Source organism: Apostichopus japonicus, chromosome 8 (assembly GCF_037975245.1).
Source record: "Apostichopus japonicus isolate 1M-3 chromosome 8, ASM3797524v1, whole genome shotgun sequence".
Taxonomy (NCBI): Eukaryota; Metazoa; Echinodermata; class Holothuroidea; order Aspidochirotida; family Stichopodidae; genus Apostichopus; species Apostichopus japonicus.
In genome coordinates this window covers 22,776,708-22,801,973 of record NC_092568.1, presented here as the reverse complement: position 1 = coordinate 22,801,973, position 25,266 = coordinate 22,776,708, and the positions used below count along the sequence as shown (strand labels likewise).

The 25,266-nt window shown below is 36.7% G+C and overlaps 2 protein-coding genes across 7 annotated transcripts in view; one reads left to right on the top strand and one right to left on the bottom strand.

Moving 5' to 3' along the window:
* The window catches only part of LOC139971096 (phosphofurin acidic cluster sorting protein 2-like), a 92,614-nt gene extending 83,397 nt beyond the window's left edge, over positions 1-9,217 (top strand). For all 5 annotated transcript variants that reach the window (XM_071977292.1, XM_071977293.1, XM_071977290.1 and 2 more), the window contains 2 exons: positions 718-831; positions 1,668-9,217. In XM_071977292.1, the coding sequence (XP_071833393.1) occupies positions 718-831; positions 1,668-1,786 (233 nt within the window). In that variant the 3' untranslated portion in view covers positions 1,787-9,217. The remainder of the gene's footprint in view (positions 1-717; positions 832-1,667) is intronic.
* A 4,524-nt stretch (positions 9,218-13,741) lies between these two features.
* Positions 13,742-25,266, bottom strand: part of LOC139971086 (hypoxia-inducible factor 1-alpha-like) — a 30,342-nt gene continuing 18,817 nt past the window's right edge. Inside the window, exons 9-15 of one of the 2 annotated variants that reach the window (XM_071977272.1) lie at positions 21,827-21,958; positions 20,007-20,131; positions 19,216-19,344; positions 18,571-18,731; positions 17,335-17,918; positions 17,072-17,184; positions 13,742-16,641 (exon numbers count right to left, since the gene is read on the bottom strand). In XM_071977272.1, the coding sequence (XP_071833373.1) occupies positions 16,444-16,641; positions 17,072-17,184; positions 17,335-17,918; positions 18,571-18,731; positions 19,216-19,344; positions 20,007-20,131; positions 21,827-21,958 (1,442 nt within the window). In that variant the 3' untranslated portion in view covers positions 13,742-16,443. The remainder of the gene's footprint in view (positions 16,642-17,071; positions 17,185-17,334; positions 17,919-18,570; positions 18,732-19,215; positions 19,345-20,006; positions 20,132-21,826; positions 21,959-25,266) is intronic. The other variant, XM_071977273.1, reaches the window with a different exon arrangement.

Below are 25,266 nucleotides of genomic sequence, written 5' to 3'. Positions count from 1 at the left end.
CTTCTATTAGTATAGAAAATATACTCATGCTGCAATATGCCTGATATAATATAAAATTGAACAGAAAATCCTTTTGAGTCATGTTGCAAAAAGAACAACAATTTTTTTGTGTTTTCGGCTGCTTAATGATTATACTGAAGAGGCTCTCATTAGTTCTAAATTTCATAGGGGGTCATTTGAGGGTAACAAATAACTACAGTCTTCCCTAGTAACGTTATGACTTTCAATTTAGTAACCAATTTAGTAATAGTTTGATGAATCATCAAATCAACGTATTTTGTGCTAGTCTTGCAATTCAGTCACTTTCACAATTTTTTGGGGGAAAAAAGAAATAAAAGTGATATTAAATATATAAGTGTTTGAAAAACTGGTGAGAAATTTACAAAATTTAAACTTTTAGCAAACTAACTAAGCCATAATTTTTTTGTGCCTCTCCGCCTCTCCTTCCAATGCAACAGTAAGTAAAAATTCGGGACACCAAGGAAACCTGATCACCACATTTTGATCTCTGTTTGAAGTAATATTAAACCTTGAAAAATGTTCAACAGTATTATTATTTTTCTGCTCCCTTGTTTTGGTACATGATTCTTTGCCTTTGGTGAGAGTGTGACCTCTTAACACGAATTGACCGACTTGCGGATTACTTCACCGCTTGAAGGAGTTTCAAGGAATTCATAAACAATAATGTTTTGATCAATTCTTTATAATCTCTTCTAGTTATGAAGATTGGCAAGAAGTCGCGTGATTTAGAGTCCGGTCTTAAGAGCCAGGTCATAGATGGTATTCACAGACTGGTCTGCACCTCAAGGTCTCAAGATTACTCACTCACAGGTGACGGTCTGCTTCCATTTAAAAATCATTTTAACCTGTCTGTATTCTGTGCGTGTTTTTTTCCCTTCTGTTATTGTTACTTGTCATTTAGCCTTTGAAGAAGATCCTGCTAGGATCGAAACGTCAGGCCAACTTACTTTTACACATTAAAATAATTTTCACGTAGTGAAACAAAGATGTCAACAAATGTGGAAATTTTTCCGATTGATATCTGTGAATGTGATTTATAAACGGACTATTTATTGGTCGCCATGCCGACAGTTTGCCACATTAGCTAGGAACCATAATTCAGAAAGAAAATCTCTTTTTCTTTGCATGCCACATTTTGTTGTAGTCGGCATTTTTTAGTTTAGTTGGGTTTACTTGTTTTAGTATTATGTGATAGTAAACTCCTCTTAACGATTGCAGCTCAGTAGTTCAGACTAGTGAAAAGTCTCTTAAAAGAATGAAAATATTGAAACATTGACTTTTTTGAATGAGATTTACGCCAAAAATGAGTAAATTTCTTTCGGAGTGACAATTCTTTTAAAAATTTGATAGGATCATTATTTACTATGTTGTTAATTTTAATTTTGGAAAAATAAAAAAAACAAGTAGACTGTCTTAATTATATCAATTCCATTCTTATATCAAGCAATGCTTGGTAGGATCCTTAAACTTAATCAAACTCAGAAAGAATTTGTACTGATTTTTGACAACACAGTATTTCTGCTGCTCTGCACTGCTCTGTTGCCGTGGTGACTTGTTTGCATTTGCTTTCCAAGCAGGAATTTAAATTTGGTTGTCATCTGAATTCCTTGTTTTGAAATCCGTCATTCGATCTTTGTTTCTTTCAGTTAATGTTGACGGGCACGAAATGACCCAGGTCAAGTTTTTCCAGCTATCCGCCCAGTGGCAGACGCACATCAAACAATTTCCCATCGCAGTCTTTGGGTCAATGGATCCAGCATGCTGACCCAGGGGGATAATTCCCCACCCCCCTACCACTACCATTTGGAACCAACCATACAGCTGTGAGGAGTGTGCAATCAGAGAGGAGAGGAGATTTTCTAGATATCTCAGAAAATGAGGAAAGTATTTAACCAGAGGGGTTTGTTAAGAGGTTTTGTCACTTAATTGAGAAGAGTCTGTTTTTGTAAGGATTTAAACAGATCTTTGTGCGAGGGGTGTAAGTAATTACTCATTAAGGTAAAGGTGTATCAGTAATTGTAGAATGTTATCAATGTTGAGCTCTCATTGAGGACGTTGGGTCATGAAGGGTTTAGTTAGAGAAGACAAAAGATTCCATGAAGTTAAAAAAAAGGAATTCACAAGAGGTCTGATAAGCTTTTCCTTCTGAAAATGTGTCTTATTGTCTTCTCAGAGAAGGAATGGCAAAGATGTGAGAGTAAAGTACAGTATTGTCTGAAATAATTGGGAAAGAGATTTATTAAGAATGAATGGAAAAAAGGTAGCTGATTAGTATTAAAAGGTAGAGATTGTATGGACGTTTCTTCTGGAATAGCCCGGAATGAAAGAACTCAATCTCATGGAGGCAAACAAAGAGGGTAGTCGTTGATGAGCACCTTTTACCGCAGTATAAATATTAAAGACACTTCAGAAAAAGGCACATTTTTGCACTTTCTCAACCGTGTACTTTGCACCTGTGCAAAGAGATTGATAAATCAAAGACTATGTACAGTCTCTCGTGCACCCTCCTCGTCCCTCCTAGGGTTATTGAATGTGACTGCACCCCTTTTCCTAGTTAACCTCACTTAGTGCACAAAAGGTTAAAAGTTTTATCTTGCCCATGATATAAACAGAGAAGGATGAAAGACAAAAAAAAACACACCAAAATAAAACCCAACAACTTTATCCATCCAGGCAGCCTTTGCTTGCACCTAGAGGCTAACTTTTGTTTTGAATTTTTCTTCTTCTTCTTTTTATTCACAATGCATTTGTTGATCGCCTTTGTTACTTTACTATGCTAACTCTATTCCTTCGACACCAGTGAGATGGTGTGGGTTTTGTATAAATCAAGAAGACACAATTTTGAAAGGGAGAATAGATAATCAAGCAACAACAAAAAAACCAAGATTATCTGGACCGAAAGTTATGAGCCAGATTTGCAGCTTTGTCAAAGTTTGATGGTCACAAGGACCGTACTCGGTACAGTGGCTTTAGATATAGTTTTATAAGGGATGGTGGGAAAAATCAAACAGATCATAGGAAGTAGGTTGTTGGCAATGATGCAGGAACTTTTAATAGCTGCATCACATAACATCACATAACTCAAAATATATTTGTAAATATAATTGAATTTGATACCTCTGAGGACCTCATGAAGCATCTAATCCTTGTTTTGTATATTACGTGAATAGGTTTAATGTCAAGAATTTGAAAACAAAACATGCAATGGTAAGTGTTAACTGCTGTAATAAATGTAACTTGTAATGTGTAAAAACGGGGGTGTGGAGGACAAAAAAAGGGGGTCGGGGAGGGGGGTTTCAAGTCCAAAGAGTGTTTTACACAGAGAATGTGATCAATCGATTGGTTCCAACTACAGGCATCATATCTTCATATTTTGCCGACTTTTATATCTTTTTGTCAAATTATATACCACCATTTGAATTCTCTCTTCGTTGCTTTTGAGAGTGAAAACACAGATTTGAGTACAGGGCACTTTTTTGAGATAAAATTCATGAATATTCAGTGGCCATTATAAATTGGCAAAGGACAGAGCTATGGATCTGGCAGATGGCACCATACATGTTTTATTTACATTCTCTGTGTCATTCACAGCTATTTGGCAACTTGACACTCTTTCTCACTCTTGAAATTGTGGTTTTCCACAGTTGGTAATGTTGTTAAATTTCGATGATGAGTCTTCTGTGGTTTGTTTGGTTTGATCTGCAAATCAATTATTGGCAGAAAAGTTAAAAAATTGACTGATTCACTGATCTTTTGCCATTTTTTCATGAGATATTTTGTGAAGATTAGATCACTTTTCCATGGTGATGAAGGTCAATCGGCGATGCTATGATGTTGATAACGAGTTGTTGCAATTTTCTATAAAACATTACTTCAGTAAAACTGTTGTTTATTAATGCTCAGTCCATCTTGAAGGTGACTCAAGTATCTAAAATCTAAATCTAAAATGAATGGTTTGTTGTCCAACATGATATGCAAATGCATGCAATAGGCACATGGCTTTCATTTCAGAGATCAAAGGATACTTTTCAAGACTCTGTGTCTTAACTTTTTTTTGCTGATAGGACATTTCCAGGGGCTATAGAAATGGGAGTAGGAATGACAAACCTGTTGAGATACATAGGTTAGCATCATGCCATACCATATCCTTGAAGGTTGGAATGTGGACAAGTAGATTGATTCTGAAGACTACCTAAAAGAATCATTGGCAATATCAACATTGAGCCTCTTAATCTATTTGTAATCTACTTTTAATCTACTTGAGGTTGATTAAAATTAACATCCGAGTCCGCAGAATTATGTTGAGAATGACAAACATATCGTAACAATTGCCAATTATAATCCACTCTCAACAATAGCTCCTTGCAGATTAATTATCCTTAATCTCAAAATTATTAATCATTATATAATGATGTGATGGGAATGATCAGACCAGATGTGTGGTTAATCTATCAGGATAACCATTCAATAGAGAACTGAGTCTGTTATTCATCTCTCAGAATGTTCATTTAGCAGGGATTTGAGTCGCAATTTATGATTCATCCGTTCTGAAGAATTTTAGCCTACTAATCATAGATATATCAGCGTGATTAGTCGACAGGATTAAAACCTGATTATAAAAAGTCATTGCAGACTGATCAATCAAACATATATGTCCGTGTGCCATTATAGATTATAGGTGATCGGTTTATAGGGTATCTGCTACAGATTATGATTAATCTGCTAGAAAGATCCGTCTTTAGGAATTTACCTCTGGTTACAATTATTTTTAGGGATTAATGTACAATCAATTGTAATTTCCGTGGAATGGCTGATTTTGCCAAACTTCTTGCCAACTTGAGAAGAGTGAGGCGTTTCTCTTTTTCTTTTTCAATGACAGCTCTTAAATATTCCTCAATGTGTTTATCAATAAGAAAAATGGGAAATGAAGTAAGCCTTTCAAGAATACTGTAAAAAATTGATCTCCTAGAGAGACATATTTATCTTGGGCACAAAAAAATACTTGAATGTCATCTCATTTTTCATTTTTTTTTTTTTCATTTTATTTTGATCTGTACTTTTATGTTATATGTGTGGAATCATGCCTGTAATTTGTTGCCCATCCGGTTAGTTTAAAGCTGCAATAGGTAAACATTTTACAACTCATAACAGGTGTAATTTTGAAATTGTTGTTGAATATTAATTGCTTTTTGCCCTCTTCCCTTCAATATTTCATATGATAGAGAACTCCTATCCTAGACCAATCTTTAATTAATTCCTTAGATAATGTTTTACCCATAAACTTCCTACAAAGTTTTAAGCTGGTGGGAAGAATTTATCTTTTTTTGTTTTGGTGCTGTTATGCAACTCTTCCAATGACTATTCTCAAACAACTCAGTATTGATAAATCAGATTTTTTTTTTTTCGTTATTGGAACCAACTGAATTTAAACATCCTATATACCTATTGGGGCCATCTATTCCCTCAATAAAATTAACATTACTAGCAGTTGCGTCTTCCCATTATGCATATAGATCACCCCTAAAATGAATTGGTGCTTAGATCTATCTTAACCCTCAGTTAACTCATAGTTCAATAGTTCATTAAGGCCCAACATGACAAGTTGGGACATTTACAACATGATTTTTTGGGGGTTTTTTTTTTTTGCTAAGCCTCATTTTACATCTTATTTTTAACATAACCTACTGTGGCATTATTTCTGCATGGTTCATCTCATTTGTATATACATGTCCATAGTTAATGCAGTTTTTGTGAGGATGCAGATATTGTATTATAATTCTTATTATTAGTAGTATTATAATTATTATTATTATTCTTATTAAGTGTAAAATGTTTCTATTACCAGCTGGTCTGGTGACAGAAGGTAAATCACTTGATCTTTAATCCCCTACTACTACAGCTGAAGAATTGACTGGAGATAAACCTCAGTCAAGTGATTTTCAGTCATTGATGCCTTTATTTTTTTACCACCTTGTGTAAATACAGACGAGAGGGACCAATCCTGTACCTCACGGTTAGTCTAAAGGCAGACTTTCCCCCAATTCAGGTTTAGATAACGCTCCCCTGTAGAATTGAGTGGCTTGATCTGCTGCCATGAACTACAATAATTGGTGTCAGTGCTAGTTTGGTATTAATGACATCTCTCATAGTAATGTAGTGAGTGATTATCTCGTCAAATACAGTGTCTATGAATACTCATTCACTTACCAACAAAAGAGGAAAAACAGTAGCGTGTGTATTTGTATTACTGACTTGCTATTACATTGTAAACAGGAAAGTTTTATGTGGGTTAGTCTCAGAAAAATGAGAAAAGTTGGTGATGTTCTGGGGGAGAGAAAGTGTCAATTAATATGGTATTGTTGACTTGTTGCATATTTACATGTAAGGGCTCTGTAATGTTTCTATTATAGTGTGTAGGAGTCAGTTAAAGGTCAGGTGAAAACAATCAGTATTAGACATTATTGTACAACCCCAGTGCCCCTTCCCTAAGTTCCAGTACCCCCGCTGAATAAAACAAAACACAGCCAGTTAAAATTATACATATAGGGTAACAGTATGAGGCCTAACTGGAGAATGTAGTTTACCATGTTTCCTGTATCTAGTGCATTTCTGATTGTCATCTTAACTCTACTGCAGATTAAAGTGAATGTTTTTTAACAATCTGTAGGGAACGTGTTGCCAAGTAAAAGGTCACCCTTGATTGAATTTCCGAGGGTGTCTCAATCGGAGCCAAAAATTCTGCCATTCGAAAGCTCTTGCCTTATTTGGAAAAGACTAAATATTTATCAAAAATCTAAAGCAACTCACTTAAAATATTATTCTACAAATTAGCTGAATTGGAAAGAAAGGCAACTATAAGATTACTTTTCAACTGTGTACAGGAAGGCTGCAAGTATTAAATTATTGATCAGGAAGCAGGCTTTCTTGGAAAAAAAATATATAACTAATTAAAATTAAAATGGCCCTTCCACAAAGCTGTCAGAGAAATAGACTTTTGTCTGTAGTGCTCTTTGTTTCAAGTCCCATTGTATTATCCTAGTTCCCTGGTTTCTTCACTGAAAATGAAGATAATTAGCTGTTTATTTTATAGACAAATGTATGGAGGAATCTAAGGATCTAGAATTGGGTTTAAGAAAAAGAAGATTAGGGATAAGGGGTGGTAGGGGGTAAGGGGAAGAAGATAAGGGATAAGGGGAAGAATGAAGATAAGGGGTGGTATGCTGGACAAACGTTATTGTAAAGTAAGTTTCGAAATGATAAGTGATGTTCATTTTTAGTGAGATTTGTGCAGATTATTATTAGGTTGTAATTATTAAGATAATAAACAACCCTTTCATTATAGATAAGATTAATGAGTTTAGTTTAAAGGACTTTAACAGCTTTGATCAGATGCCAGTAAGAAGTGATACTTCCAGAGAAATAAATTGGTGCTGAGGATCTCTTGGAAGGTGTTCATGCAGCGACCCCGACGGAGATGGAATATATTGAATTACAAACGGCTTTAATCTCCAGCTCTAATAATAATCTAGGTCAAATTTTCAATGCTAGCTAATGACGACATTAGAAAAATCCAATATCAGTGTAGTTCGATTGAATAATTGAATTTCTTTTAAATAATGCAAAACAAGTTGCATCCTTTCTGAAGATTTTCTTATTTTTTCCTTATTCATGTGATAATTTTACTAAGTATGGAAAAAAAAAGAAGCCTGGATGGGATAAAACTGGCTAGAATGAAGCAAAGTCATTAGGTGTTTGTTACTTAAGGGTCGTCGGTGAACGTGTTCGTCTCGGCTTGATCAGTTGTGATGTTGAAAGCATCGAGTAATTAATGTAGATTTGGAACGAATGTTTGGAAAAAAGTAATGCAAAATGCAAGTTATTTGATAAAGTGATGAATCCCCCCCCCCTCTCCCCTCCATAACAAAAAATAGGAAAAACTGGTGACACCAACATTGGCATCAACTTTCAATGCATCTTCACTCTATATAAAAAAGATATTTAATTTTTCAAATGTTGATCACTGCCAGTGCTTGCTCCATCATAGATACCATATCTATGCATGTTCATAGTGTAAAACCATACATATCCAGTCCTGTGATTGCTCCATCATAGATATATATCTATGCATGTTCATAGTGTAAAACCATACATATCCAGTCCAGTGATTGCTCCATCATAGATACATATCTATGCATGTGCATAGTGTAAAACCATACATATCCAGTCCTGTGATTGCTCCATCATAGATACATATCTATGCATGTTCATAGTGTAAAACCATAAATATCCAGTCCTGTGATTGCTCCATCATAGATACATATCTATGCATGTGCATAGTGTAAAACCATACATATCCAGTCCTGTAATTGCTCCATCATAGATACATATCTATGTATGTTCATAGTGTAAAACCATACATATCCAGTCCTGTGATTGCTCCTCATAGATACATTTCTATGCATGTTAACTGTAAAACCATGCATATCCAGTCCTGTGCAGGTAGTAAAAATCTGTCTTGTGATGGAATTCTTTAATCAAAAGGTAACTTGTTGTTTGGCCACTAAGTTGATGTCGCAATGCGCCAATGCTTTCATGTTCAACATTCACCTCCCACAATTCTTTTGACTTCAAGGTCATTTGATAGACACACCTATGTTTCAATCTTTGTGGACATGTCTCTATGTGATGCCTCACTTTGTTTATAATTACACATGACACAATTTTTTGCTTCAATTTTTCTATAAAGAGAATTTGCTTCTCTCGATTTCAGAAAAACTTCATGGTTGAATCAGTTTACTTACAAAAATAAAACGGGACATATTATGAAAAAAAAAGTAAACAATCTGCAATATTTTGTATCGCCCAGAAATGAATATCTTGTCAGTAAACTGTATTAGGTCCTAAATTCCTGGTTCTGTTTTTGTGATGTAATTGAACCTTGTTTAGCACTGCTATGTCTGTATGATGTAGTTACCAAAATAGCCCCCTTCACTCTCCCCGGTGTTTTGAGAATAACTTTTTTTTTTTTTTTTTCTGTATTTGCTATGCACAAGAATGTAATATTTGAAGTTATCATTTTTTATTGATATGATTATATGCATGCTACACAAATGAAAATCTTGGAAACATTTTTTTCTTTCTCTATTGTCTATGAAATATGCTATTAATAAATTGAATCCAAGGTATCAGAATTTTACTTTGTTAGTAATTTCCTTTTTATTACTTCTTTATCCTTGCAGAAGTGTAGGTATACTTTTTGGTTCCTTGCTTTAGCAAAAGGAACCTATGCAGTCAGGTTGGCGTGTGTGTGTGTGTGTGTGTGTGTGTCTGTGTGTGTGTGCATCTGTGACACTTGCTTGGGTACGCTCTATCTCAATAAGGGAAAGTTGGATTGAGGCCAAACTTGGACTATAGATCCGCCATATGGAGAAGGTGTGCCCTATTGTTTTTGGTGCCCACAAAGGTCACCAAAGGTCAGTTATGGTCCAAAAACCGAAAATATTAAAACTGCAATAACTCCCAGTGCCAATGTGCGACAAGATTGATATTTTGGGACAAGTTGTGAACTGGTTAGGGGAGCATTTTCAAACTTAACGGTCATGTGATCCGAGGTCACCAAAGGTCAATTAATGATAAAAAACTAGTATTTTTGCGATAACTTGAGAACAAATTGTCCGTTAGGGTTGGGAGTTGCTTCAATGTTATCCTATTGTTGACCCGCATCTGGGTGACCCTTGACCTCAATTTGACCTCTGGTGACCTTTACATGTTTTTGGGGATTTTTACAGTTTTGATGCTATTTTCAGATGTCAAAGGTACCTTCTGATCATAAATGTCAATAGGTTGACCCCGTGTGACCTTTATGTGCGAAGTTATATGGGGTCACAGTTTTTCGGTCGGAGTTAGGATGGTTGTACAGACTTGTCGTTTTGTTTTTTGGAATCAGGAGATTAAACTTCATCTGAAACCAAGGTCAAAAGGTCAAAGGCCACATTAGAAAAAAATGTGCTTATTTTGGGAGGAAACGAGCAAAAGAGGAAATGTTTGGTTTTGATGCTAGATTTGGATATCAAAGGTACCTTCCGATCAAAAATGTCAATTGGTTGACACCCGTGTGACCTTCGTGTGCGAAGTTATACGAGGTCAAAGTTAATTTTCAGACATTTAATGCAACAACTCCCAGTTCCAAGGTGTGGCATGGTTGATATTTTTGGACAAGTTGCAAATGGTATAGGGGAATATTTTCAAACTTAACGGTCATGTGATCCGAGGTCACCAAAGGTCAATTAATGTCAAAAAACTAGTATTTTGGGGGTAGAAAATGGGCAAAGAAAAGAAAGTTTGGTTTTGTATAGTTTGATGCTCTAATTTAGGTCTCATCAATCAAAAATGTCAATAAGTTGACCCAAGGTGACCTTTGTGTGTTAAGTTATATGAGGTCAAAGTTAATTTTCAGACATTTAGTGTAATAACTCCCATTGCCAAGGTGTTACACAGTTGATATTTTGAGACAAGTTGCAAATGGTATAGGGGAATATTTTCAAACTTAACGGTCATGTGATCCGAGGTCACCAAAGGTCAATTAATGATAAAAAACTAGTATTTTTGCGATAACTTGAGAACAAATTGTCCGTTAGGGTTGGGAGTTGCTTCAATGTAATCCAATTGTCGACCCGCATCTGGGTGACCCTTGACCTCAATTTGACCTCTGGTGACCTTTTTGGTGTTTTAGGGATTTTTACAGTTTTGATGCTATTTTCAGATGTCAAAGGTACCTTCTGATCATAAATGTCAATGCGTTGACCCCCGTGTGACCTTCGTGTGCGAAGTTATATGAGGTCAAAGTTAATTTTCAGACATTTAATGCAATAACTCCCAGTTCCGAGGTGTGACAAGGTTGATATTTTTGGAGTAGTTGCAAATGGTATAGGGGAATATTTTCAAACTTAACGGTCATGTGATCCGAGGTCACCAAAGGTCAATTAATGATAAAAAACTAGTATTTTTGCGACAACTTGAGAACAAATTGTCCGTTAGGGTTGGGAGTTGCTTCAATGTAATCCAATTGTTGACCCGCATCTGGGTGACCCTTATGTGCCCCTTGATCCAAAATCCGATCACATTTTGTGATCACAAAAGTGTTGGCTATAGTGTTGGTTACTTTATGGGAACATAAATAGTGCCTCTTGATCCAAAATCCGATCACATTTTGTGATCACAAAAGTGTTGGCTATAGTGTTGGTTACTTTATGGGAACATGTAGGACCACAATTACTTGGACTATTTCAGCCCAATCTTGCTTGATAATATTATGTGTATTGTCATATAGTACCCCAAGCAAGGAACCACAGTGCCCTTGGGCTCTTGTTATATCACAAATATTTGTCCAACAACTGTTCAAACTGTTCTAAGATATTGATAGGGTGGGGGGGGGGGAGAGGGCAGGGAATGAGACAATAAAATATTTGAAGTAACAAGAGCCTAAGGGCACTGTGGTTCCTTGCGTAGGGGTATATGACAATACACATAATATTATCATAGCAAGATTGGGCTCAAATAGTCCAAGTAATTGTGGTCCTACATGTACCCATAAAGTAACCAACACTATAGCCAACACTTTTGTGATCACAAATTGAGATCGGATTTTTTATTGGAAGGCACTTTTGAGATCTGAATATGGCGTTGAAAATGTAAGAAATATAAGGTCACCTACAAGCGGGTCAATAGATATGATAACGTTTGTGACCTCAGATCACATGACCGTTAAGTTTGAAAATGTTCCACCACCCCATTCACAACTTGTCCCAAAATATCAATCGTGTCAGACCTTGGCACTGGGAGTTAATTGCATTAAATGTCTTAAAATGAACTTTGAACTTGTATAACTTCACACACAAAGGTCACCCGGGGGTCAACTCATTGACATTTTTGATCGATGAGACCTAAATAGAGCATCAAAACTGTAAAAATTCAAATAGTTTTTCTTTGCCCATTTTATCCCCCAAAATACTATTTTTTTTATATTAATTGACCTTTGGTGTCCTTGGATCACATGACCGTTAAGTTTGAAAATATTCCCCTATACCATTTGCAACTTGTCCCAAAATATCAATCATGTCACACCTTGGCACTGGGAGCTATTGCACTAAATGTCTGAAAATTAACTTTGACCTCATATAACTTCACACACAAAGGTCACCTGGGGTCAACCTATTGACATTCTTGATTGGTGAGATGTGAATATACATCAAAACTGTAAAAATTCAAACATTTTTTCTTTGCCCATTTTCTCACCCAAAATACTAGTTTTTTAACATTAATTGACCTTTGGTGACCTTGGATCACATGACCATTAAGTTTGAAAATATTCCTCTATACCATTTGCAACTTGTCCCAAAATATCAATCTTGGCACACCTTGGCACTGGGAGTTATTGCATTAATTGTCTGAAAATTAACTTTGATCTTGTATAACTTTACACACAAAGGTCACCCGGGTGTCAACCCATTGACATTTTTGATCGGAAGGTACATTTGATATCCAAATCTAGCATCAAAACCAAACATTTTCTTTTTCGCCCGTTTTCTCCCAAACTAAGCACATTTTTTCTAATGTGACCTTTGACCTTGGTTTTAAATGTAGTTTGATCTCCTGATTCCAAAAATCAACACGACAAGTCTGTACAGCCATCCTAACTCCGACCGAAAACTTTGACCCCATATAAGTTCGCACACAAAGGTCACACGGGGGTCAACCTATCGATATTTATGATCGGAAGGTACCTTTGACATCTGAAAATAGCATCGAAACTGTAAAAAAAACCAAAACACTTAAAGGTCACCAGAGGTCAAATTGAGGTCAAGGATCACCCAGATGCGGGTCGGCAATTGGATTACATTGAAGCAACTCCCAACCCTAACGGACAATTCGTTCTCAAGTTATCGCAAAAATACTTGTTTTTTAACATTAATTGACCTTTGGTGACCTCAGATCACATGGCCGTTAAGTTTCAAAATGTTCCCTTAACCAGTTCACAACTTGTCCCAAAATATCAACCTTTTCGCACATTGGCACTGGGGGTTATTGCAGTTTTAGTATTTTGTGTTTTTGGACCATAACTGACCTTTGTGGGCACCAAAAACAATAGGGTTCATCTACTCACTATGGGCCACCCACCCACCAAGTTTGATCATGATCAGTCAATCCCTTGTTGAGTTATCGTGCATACAAGCTAAAGCGTCACACGCACACGTACACACGCGCACACACACGCCAACCTGAATACATAGGTTCCTTTGCTTTTAGCAAGGAACCAAAAACACCTACAGAAAGTTTGATCTGTGTGGATCACGTTTCATATTTGTATCATATGGGGATTGGTGGGGGGGGGGGAATTGATGAATTCTTGTTTCTTGTTTGTCACAGTTCAATTCATGGCTGACTGAACTTGTCAACTTTCTCTGAAGATTTAACTTTCTCGACAATTCTATGTAATTTAAAATCACAAAATTTTGTTTGAGGTCTATAACCATTTTTACCATGGTTTATAACCATATATGCCATGGTTTATAACATATATGCCATGGTTTATAACCATATATACCATGGTTTATAACCATTATTGATGGTGGGGAAGGAAGAGGGGTTGCATAGGAAGGAAGTTGTAATATACAATACAACATAATAACTTTTATAGAAAAACCACCAAATAAAGTAAAGATATTTTGTTCTAGGGATGCATCTTCATATATTTCAGTGATTTTGGCTAACAATTTGTGTAATACAACTTTGCTAGACAGTAAAATACCAGAAAAAGGTCTACTTTTGAGGAACACAGTGATTAAGTTTACCATAAATTTCTTCTGTCTTTTCATCAATATGATGAAATATTTTATGGTCCCAGTCTTGGGCTGCAATGAAAAAAAAACACACATATCCATACATAGATAACACTGTGTGAAGCAGGTGGCACATAGGGCTGCACAGCAACTTGAGGGTACAGACCACCACAAATCAAAAAACAATAAAATAGCAGCATTAAAACAAAAAATATATCCCTGGAATTCCATAAAAAGGGATGAAAACACAAACAAAATTTCTGATAAGTTTCTTCATGTGAAAATGATGAATGTTAACTTAAAACGAGTAACTATCAACGTCGTAGCCTACAAAAACTTTACGATCATCCCTTACAAATAACTGTTCGTCCTTCTTTCCCAGAGAGAACACTGGCAATAAACACCACTAACCTATGCAACAGAGATCGTTATGATGTACTGCTGAAAACAAATTAGCACAAATTTCAGTTTGGGCAAGTTGATATCATAGATCCCACCCCAACCAATCCCACCTTCCAGTGCTTTGGATTTTCTTGACAGAGCAACTATCCATTATATGACATCTTGCAAGTGGATCTTTGCATAATACGTATTGTTACGTACAGGCATCTTTATTACTCGGGCATCTTTATGATGGATGGGTTACTCTGTCTTTTAATTTCTCATCCTTGAGTTGTCTACTAAACCTCTGATATTAGCCAGAAATATTGCCATCACTGTCCCCCCACCTCCAATCTTCCATTACCTCTATGTTACATTTTGTTCATTACCTATATCATCGCAAACTGTTGAATTCTGAAAAATAAGTTCATGTTCCTGCTTACATGTGCCTTACGTGAAACGCTAACTCATCCCTGCTAAACAGCTACAAACTAGCTACAATAACACAGCTATAATAGCGACACAAGTAATTACCATAACGTGCATGTATAGTACAGACAACAGTAGCTATATGAACATACAGCTGAAGTCATCACTACGGTGACACCTAGTTTTTCATTAATGGCATTGAAGTATAAAAAAAACATTGGAAATCTAAAAGAAGTTCATATCAACAACAAAAGCCTTTGGCAGTTTATCTTTGATTCTGATTGCTCAAATATTTTTTTGGGCATATTTTTGAATTTTTGGGTAGTGATCATGTTAGGTTTGGGCAACTCCAAAATGCCAGATGATGATGGAATGTTCAACTTATTTGTTTCTATTCTTTTAATTTCATCTTTTTTAATCAAATTACAAATTTGAAATTGTCGCTGTTATGTTAAAACAATCAGACAAAAACGATTCTCTTCAACAAAGAGAGTTGTAATTTTGATCTTCGTAATAAAACAGGAAATTTTGCAACTTTTTATTATATAATACTGAAACAACACAATCCATCTTTGGCCTCAGTTGCCTGCTGCTATTAAAAGTATATACAACTACCTGGCAAATTAGACATTTTGGCAGAAAAAGTCAATGGAAAATATATATCTTAGAGTAACAAAAACGACACATGACCTCAACACCATGAAACCTGTGCAACGATAAAACAGGTACTTTGTACACCGACCCCACCCCCGTCCCCCCCCCATCCCCTTGTTGCATCAGAGAGAAACAAAATTGTCTTTTGCAGTTTCCTTATGCATATCTGCATCACGTGTTTACTAGAGAACTATAAAAATAGCTTAACATGCTACCAAACCCATGTATAAAGAAAAGCACAAAATATGACAAAAGCAATCACCGAAAGGTTTTGAACTACAGTAGCAGCACCAATTCCACCTCATGCCGAGACGTATCCATCCCTTTTCATTAAAGGTATCACAACGAAATATTCCCTGCTAACTGAGGCGATCTATTTGCTGTTAAAATACCTCTCAAAATTTGGTCAACACCGTTTGTAGCACTGGAAAACAATCTTTCCAAATGTTGATCCAAATTCATTTACAAATATCAATATGACAACTTCCAAGATGGCATTTTTTGTCACTACTTAGTGTCCACTCATCAAACTTGTACCACTTACTGCAGCCTATCATTACTTTTAAAGCATTTTCTATACATACACTGATGCAAAGCAATCTGGACATATTCACCAAAGTAACAAATATAAAACTATTCTACATTATAAGATGCAACATAACCTGTTGCTCTGTTTACAGTACGTCCCCAGACAAATATTGCCTCGACGAGTATTTTGTTCCGTGTTGATATAACTGTGCAACATCTTAACCTATTAACGTCTCTACGCAAGAGCACGATTGAAACGAACCAGCAGCATATTGTTTATATACATCAAACTATTTTGGTATTGATGCCTTCTCTCGCACTATAATCATTATTCAACTCGACTTGCCAAGACCCCACTTGGCTATCTGTATCACTTGCCAAGAGCCCACTTTGCCATCTCTCTCACTTGCCAAGACACCACTTGGCTATCTCTCTATCAACATTCACTAAATACAGGAAGGAGTGGAGCACCGGAAAGAAAAAGTAAACCCTACATTATCCAAACATTTTGTGCAGAAGAAAAGTTCTCAAATAGGGACATAAGTTGAAAAGAGTCAATGATCATTTTGAGAACTGTCTAACCATCAGATTGTCAAGTGTTGAGACTGAAGATTCTGCAGAGTTCGTCCATCTGGTGTAAAGATTGGTTCGTCTTGATGTTCCGGAGGGGAGTGGGAGATCTCATGTACATGGCTCCTGAAGGTTTAGAAGAGATGCCTGACGTACTAGTGGATAGTCGACCAAAGTAAGGTCCACCACTGCTTCTGGATATATTATATGGATCAGCATGCTGAAAATGAAATAAACGACCACAAATTAGGACTCGACTTCCTCTATTTATCTAAGGCTGCTCAACTTGAATATTATGAGAATTTTACAACGATCATTGTACATGACACACGACACTTCACGCGACATTCCTGGGACTTGCGAAGAAGATAAAAAGACCATTCACTAACAACAATTATTCTTCTCACATATACTATTCACTTCTTTTTTGGGGCACTGTAATCTTTTCTGTTTTGGCTTAAAGAGCTGGTAACTTGCTAATCAGAGGCAATCAAATGGTTTTAACCTGGCTCAGGTTACATAATCACATCTCTTAGATTTGAGTAAACCACCACTTTAATAACATGATTACAGTGGAAGTATTTTCATTTTTTTACAACCCAACACCAAATAATGTGATTGGGTGATGATGATTGGCTGGCTATACTCACATTCCGAGCAACTTGCTGCAGCAGGTTTGAGTGTGAGAAGTCAGCACCAGATGTGACGGCAAGCAGTGTTCTCTTTGCAGCCAACTGTTGATTGTTCCGCATTCGAATTTTCTCTGTGAACAAGAAAGAAGTCCTTGTCAAAAGATAACAATTTCTCAAGTAATAACAGAGAAAACATACTTCATAACTTTTTGCCGAGAATATCAACGACAAGGCTATTAATTAAACAGTAGAGAACAAAATACGGGAGGAGTATTACTTACCGGGCGGCTCTCCCAAATGAGTGGTTCCAAGCTTCATTAAGACGTTGCCATAAGAGTGGTTTGACGCTCCTTGTTGTCCAGTATCCAACAATGGGATATTCAGTTTCCTCTTCAGGGATGGTGTTGGCATGGTGGTAGGATACTGACCCATACCCATGGTATATTGCGGTGGTCTCCCACCAATCATCCCAGTCACTCCCCCTACAATGGTTGTACTGTTGCCAGCAGTTTGGTACACAGTGGGTGCTGGCTGCAGCACCATGTTGTTTCCTGTGGTGCATGTGACCGACTCTATCTCCTGCCTTCCCGCCGGTGTAACCATCTGTCCCTGACTCGAGGTTGGGTAGTCCACCCCGTCAGAATTTCGCGGACTTGTTACGGGAGAGAATGGTAACCCCGGAAACATGCAGAGGTTGGGCATGCTGCCACCGAAGGAACTACCGGGGCTGTTGGGATGGCTGGGAGCAGATGGAGAGCTCAGCAATGATGGAGGGGACCGGGGCTGGCTGGAGAATTCAGATGGGGCAAATGGCAACGTATTCTCCTGGGTCACTGGTATGTAGTTGGTGAAGCCCTCTTCCTCCCTAGACAGGAAGGAGTTAAGATATTAAATCTTAGATTGTCAATTCCATTAGCAACAAGGTGGCAATGTAGTATAATGTTCATGTATATACAGACCTGTTACTATAGAACAGGGCAAGGATTAAGCAATCCACAGCCACACGAAGATCCTTGAAATGTAAACAATTGAATCACCTTCAAATACAGGAACAGACATTAATCAGAATACATCCTGCCAATATTGTTAGTTGTTTGGGTTTTTTTGTTGCAGTGCAGCTAACTGCACAACACACAATAGGCTGCTTTCTGTGGACTTCTAGCATTTGGAAAGCCATTCCAACTATTTTATGGCAGGATGTTCTGAAATATTAATTCTGTATATTCTGTATATATATGTAAATACATAAAGCTGTCAGTCATTGTTGTCAGTGTTCATGCCATTTACATGCAAGAACTTACAAATTTACTCAACTTTAGAGTTTTGATTTTCAAGATAAATGTCATCAAACCGCGTACGACCTACAAGTCAACACAAAACTACTGCATGGTATTAGCACTGACAGAGGCCAAGTCTGTGTTAACTGATAATAGCGAAAGATATATAAATTATGTGAGAACTAACAGACAGCAACAAGAAACAAATGAATTAAAACTTGACAGAGAGCAAGGACTTACAGGTTATGGGAGAATGGATCGACTGGTTGCCATGAGCTGTTGGTTTCTATGCCTGCTGGGTTATTCTCAAGGTCAGCTGACAGGTCCAAGTCTTCACCCATCGGGATGTAGGGTGCGTAGAGCGAGAGCAAATCCTCATCAGATAGAAGATCATCAAAGCTCTACAGATAGACAAACGAAATATCAAAAAATCAAAGGAATAGCTTATCTAGCTTTTTCATACATACATTCAGCACGGCTGTGGACATTTACATTATGATTGGAATTGATTTGTAACGTTTTTCATCCAACATATTATTGGTCCATAAGAAATGCCTCTTCTCACTATCAGGATGGCGGGTAAGCTGATTAATAGTCTGGTCACTCAGTCACAATAACAGTTCCACTTACTAGATTGTAGTCACCCCTTACTAGGCCTAAATGTGCTAGCTGTGGAAGTACTAGATGCCTACACATAGAGCAAATATTTGCTTCTTTTGACTAAAGTTGTGACCAAAGTGCAACAAACAACAACAACATTTGGTACACAAATCTGTATGCAGCAAGATATTGGAGAATTGCAAACAGAGTCAATCTATTAAAGTGCAAACCCAAATGTCATTTGACCAGGTAACCAAAATATCATTTGACCAGGTACACCGTTACCTGTTTGCTAGTGGTTCCCTGTTGTCCAGGACAGTCAGTGGCTAAGAGTGGATCATGGCTGGAACTCAATGGACAGTTCTTGTCTATCATGTCCAGATCCTTGGCTGGAATGTCCACAACAGATCCAGGCTATCAAGACAAAACAAAAGGACATTTTACTCACTATTTCACTCTGAAATATACCAGACACTTAAAACCAACTAGGATATATAGGGTTATCATTTTAAACACTTCATTTGAATTCTTGTCAATTAAGCAGACAATTTGCATAGCAGAGAAGACATCACAGTGACTTATCACAGCAAGTCATAAGCTACTCAATCCCATCGTCTGGACTCCAGTCTGCAAACTGAAAGCGGTATCGTAGATGGGATCATAGATGGGAACACATGGGACCCACCTGTTATAGCTTCAAGGTTATACAGACATGTGACTGAATCTCTTCTAACTGATGGATAATTGGAAGAATAATTTGATATTACTAGCTCTTGTGACCTTCATAATGTACAATGACACTTTGGGTGGGTGAAGATTGAAAGACTTGAACTGCAGTATCTGTGTTCAACCTATAAATGGCCTCTCATATCAAACCATGACAATCTCATAAACCGAATTGAATTTTTAATTTGTCTTGTTGTATTGTATACACAACTCAAAGAAGGCAAAATATTAAATATCTGATTTTCAGAGGGTTATATTTTATAACTGTTGTTAACTGCTGAATTGATTACTCATTAACATTTGTTTTAAATATGTCACTTTATTACTAAATATATAGAAGATATTCATACCTGGCCAAACAGAATCTGGTTGGCTGACATCAGTGGTTTGTTCTCACCATCTGCTAAGGGGGTGTTGAATCCATTCATCTGTTTGCAAGTCTCTGCAGTTTTCTTCTGTTTCTCACTGCTGTCCTCTGTAAGACCAATAAAGAGTCAAAACTGTATAATCACACCAAAACATGACTTGAACCAGCATTTAAATACCAAACCAGAAAACAAAAAACGTTCAGTGGTTACGGTGAATATTAATGAGGTCAAAGTTGTTTTTGCAAAGAGCATATACTTACTATGTAGTTACATCACCATATCCAGTATAAACTAAATCGGACATAATTTTGAAGAGAGACTGACATTTAAAAACTTTATGGAATGCCTGACCCAATCATATTCATGAGATGGGGAACCACAAACAATAGGGCACATTTACACATCATGGGGCATCTACCTGACCAGTATGATATTGATTCAACTTGTTGGTCTTGAGATATCGTGTTTACAAGCTTTTCACTGTGATAACAATCTAGCAATGCCCATTCATGAATAATAATGAAAAGGAATTTCTTGATTATTTGACCATGTACCTATCATGAACTGACATCACCATACCGAGTATGAACTAAATCAGACATACGGTTGAGGAGATATTGCCATTATCAGAATTTTACATTGAACCTTGCCCTCTCATGAATATGCATGATGTTAACTACAAACAATATGGCACATATACACATCATGGGGCATCTACCTACCAAGCATGACACTGACTCAACTTGTGCTTCTTGAGATATCGTGTTTACAAGTTGGCCGTCACATACACAAAACACTCATGCACACGCACCCATACATATACAAACACACACCGCCGGCAGGATTGCAAAGGTTACTTGAGCTTTCGGCATCGTCACCTATAAAACATCACTTTGTCACACCACTAATTTACTTGAAGCAAAATATGAAAGATCAATAAAACTCAACTTTGTTCAAACACACCAACCATTTTTTAATGCAGGATAATCAAAGGAAGTCATACATTAATCGGAACAGGATATTATCACCAAAGAAACTTAAGACATAGCATCCTTCTAATCTCCCAGGGCATCACCATGAACAGACCACATTAATCTTATCAATAGGGATGTTAACAATGACACACAAAGTATTGGCAACTTCAGTTTAGAACATATCTCAAAACAATCAATCCACCTTATAAAAAGTTTTTGAAGTATTCAAATGTTTTTGAAAAGCCCAACAAGTAGATCAAATTTAATCTTCATATTAACGGGGATATTTACCTATGATTAGAGAGTCCAAGTTTCCCTATTTGTTGTTCCCTATTTGTCGTTTGCTATTTGTCGTTCCCTATTTGTCCTGACCTCTTACACTCCTGACTCTGAATCTAGCCTTGCAGTGTGCATAAGGCCTGATAAATTTCTTTAAAAACTACTCGGTATCTGGAGAGCGTGGATAAAATGCCACTCGCCAAACTGTAGTCTTCACTCTCCACTTAGAACGCTATCGTTTTGTCCTTGTACTTTGTCCTTGTAATAGTAATGGTATAGTACAGTACAGAACTACAACATTATATTTAGGTCTATAATGCACATTGGCCAATGATATTTATGTATAGTATAAAGTATGAAACTTCTTCCAGCAAAACAAAGTGACGAACAACGTTAAAATGTCACAGAGTCATAAATATGATGACCGCTGGTGTGTTATTTTATTGTCTCAAAACAATTTCCAGAGAACACCAATATCTAAATCCATACTGACATCATCAGTCAACATACAAGGAACTATAGGAGTCACATCACTGGATGTTAACGTACCTTGTAATTCTTTTTCTACATCACTGGATGTTAACTTACCTTGTAATTCTTTGTTGGGAAAGGTGAGAGGGATCATAGCATCTCCAGGAGTCGGAGCCAAGAACTTCAAGAAATCTGTCTCGGACTCTTGCTCTGTACGATACAAATATAATATAAAATAATATCTTAAATGATGGGCATATATTTATCTATATACTCACAACTCAACAGTTAGACATCATAGGAGATTTATTGAGGGATGGGGGAGACAGGGTCGTAATGTTTCTATGACATGATAAGAGAAGAAATGTGAAATGTCATAGAATCACTAGGATTTTTAGAATTTCCTTTCCTTGATGTTTGGGGAAATAAGTTTTTCAGTTATTTTTATCACAGAGACCAATGATGGTTTGGTTAGTATCTAATCTATAGTTACAAGAATAACACTTTTTTCAGTGAGTCAGTAAAACCCAAGTTTCCAATTTGCAAATTAGAAATTTACCAGAGCCACGAGAGACTATACTCTTGAAACACTGCACTGCAGCAAATTTTGACCAGGTCAAGAGAATCTAGTTTCCTGATGGGAACCTAATGTTTGTGGGGCAGGAACTCTTAACTATTACACTATTATAGTACACGTTTAGAATACCTCTTTTGGGAGTGTCGCTTCACCCCTTCATTTATTTTAGACGTAAAAATGCGTAAAACAGTTCTTCTTCTCAAAACAAGACATTTTTTTGGGATGGGGTACAGGTGCTATATACCCATACAATTTTCTTATTCTACACATGAAGTATTATTTATATGATTGCAGACTAAATAGTCGCGTACCAGATGTAAATGAGTTTTTCTTAAAGTTCAAGTTTGCAATTAGTATCAAACGTTTTAATAATTTGAGATTGTCTAGATCTAGGAAAACCGTGTTAACTTCTTTGACTTGTTACAAGCTTCTGCTCCATGCCAAGGTCTATTCCAGTAATGTTTAAACGATTTGTTATCCTTATACCCAAATTATATGCTTGTCATCGGCTCCGGTTATTAGTTGTGTTTGTTTTTCTGTCAGAACACTGCAAGGTGCAGGTGAACTATAATTGTAAATCTGCGAATCATTGTATCTGTTACTTAAGAATCACTGTAAATATTATATGCAATCTGAATAAACGGAGGAAAAAAATATATATATATTACACCAGTTTAAATTTGCAAACACAATCTTTCCTTTTTTTAATATAAAGGGCCAATGAAGTGAAGCAAAAAGAAAGCATATTTGATAGTACCAAAACTCAACTTGCTCAGTTAATGTCACCATGGAAACTTGTGAACAAAAAGAGAATGTCACAAAATTATGAACACATTACAAAAAAAAAATTTAAAAAAGATCTGGAACTGCCACAAGAAAATCTGAAAAGTGCGTCCAAAGTGTTTGAAACTTTCTGACTATTCTCGTACATCTAGATGTTTCCTTGCAATGTATAGTGCACCTTTAAACTGTGTTTGCGCAATACTCGATTGTACAACAAAAGAATTGGCTAATCTTGAAACAACTGATTGAGATATGATTGTCGCTAACCGACCTTATCATTTTCCAGGGAAAGGGTAAACAATGTTCTATTCTTTCGAGATAACAATCTTCTATTGTTCAAATAACGATATGAGTAATCCATATAATTATATCAACTCTAGCTTATCTATCACTCCATCACAAGTTTTAACAAACTGTATCATTTATTCATAGCTACTTATCAGCTTCTTCTATTTTTCTACAGCCTCGATTTATGGCATGATGCACTTCTTTTTTTGATGTCATGACTTGAAATTTATCTACTCAAAGATTCATTCCGCAGGTAATGCAAGAAGGAGTCATAATCTGAGTTCAGTTGCAAGATCCACGGGTCTTCACGACAATCGAAAGGCAATCCAATTTAGCAGGGTTTTGGTAAGTCTCTGGCAGGGTTCAGCTGGCTTTGGGATAACCAATTTGAGCAAACAACTATGAGAACGACAGTGATGTATTTCTTTGCTAAAAGTCAAAGCCAACCCCCCCCCCCTCCCCCTTGTCACCACTTCCAACTGTTTATCACAGTATTTTAGTAACAGAACCTTGTGTTGTTAGTCTTTAGTCTTCAGGTTGCCTTTAATAAAGATGTACTTTGCAATTTAAATAAAATATGCTGAGCTCTACCATACAATGCTTGTGAATTCTAAACCTCGGTAATTAGAAGATGTAGGCTGCAGAATGAGATCTAGTGGAAACTTTGGACAATCTGAATTTGAAGTCACCCAAATCTTTCTGTGTTTTGCTTCTTCTTTTTTCTCTGTTTTGTGTTACTTATATTGCATGATCCCTGATGAGGAAAAAAGATGCGCTCTTTATCTTAGTACAATCAATATTATGTACAATCACCAAGCTAATTCTGTAACCTGAAAGCCTGAATGCACCTTTAAGTAAACAACAATAACACCAGAATTGATTAATTTTCCACTTAAACAAATCACAATTGTTGTTGTTGCTCTTCTTCTTCTTTGTTTATTATTTTGTTTCAAAATAGATGATTCAACATCCCACACCATCGTTAAGTGCAAATTGGCTCTAACATAATATGTGAACCATTCTCCTCTGATGCTCTGCAACACACAAAGACATCTCGCACTGCACCTTGCAGGAAGTGAGACAAACGGTGACCTCCGCTAAGAGGAAGCCAGATCACTTTAAGTATCTGAGACAAGTTGAAAGGATAATAAATTTAATAAAAGGATGCAGCACAGTAGCAGCCCTTGTTGGAAGTCCACTGACATCTCCCAAAGGGTCAAAATCACTTTAGATATGAAGCAAACATTGCCTCTAACTTGCCTCTAACTATTGCCTCCTAACCATTGCCTCTAACTTATGTCAAATGACTGTTTTCATGAACAACTGTCTAAAACTTGGCTATTTGACTGGGAAGATAACATGGATATCACATTTTAAAAATGACATACACACCTGGGCACTAAACCTCCAAGGAACTGAACAAGGACAGTTCTGAAAGTCACCTTCAGGAACTGACACAGATAACAGAAACTGCCGAGGAAGCTTAGAGGGTTTTTCACAGTCATATCTGGCGGCAGTTTGGGTATGTGAGACTCTTAACATTGTACGCACACTTATCGGAGACGAGTTGAAAGGATAATAAATTTATTAAAGGATGCAAAGTAGCAGCCCTCGTTGGAAGTCCACTGACGTCTCACCAAGGAGTGAAATCACTTTAGATATGAAGCAAATATTGCCTCTAACCATTGCCTCTAACCATTGCCTCTAACTTATGTCAAATGACTGTTTTTCATTAACAACTGTCTAAACTTAGCTATTTGACTGGGAAGATAACATGGATATCACATTTTAAAAATGACATACACACCTGGGCACTAAACCTCCAAGGAACTGAACAAGGACAATTCTGAAGTCACCTACAGGAACTGAC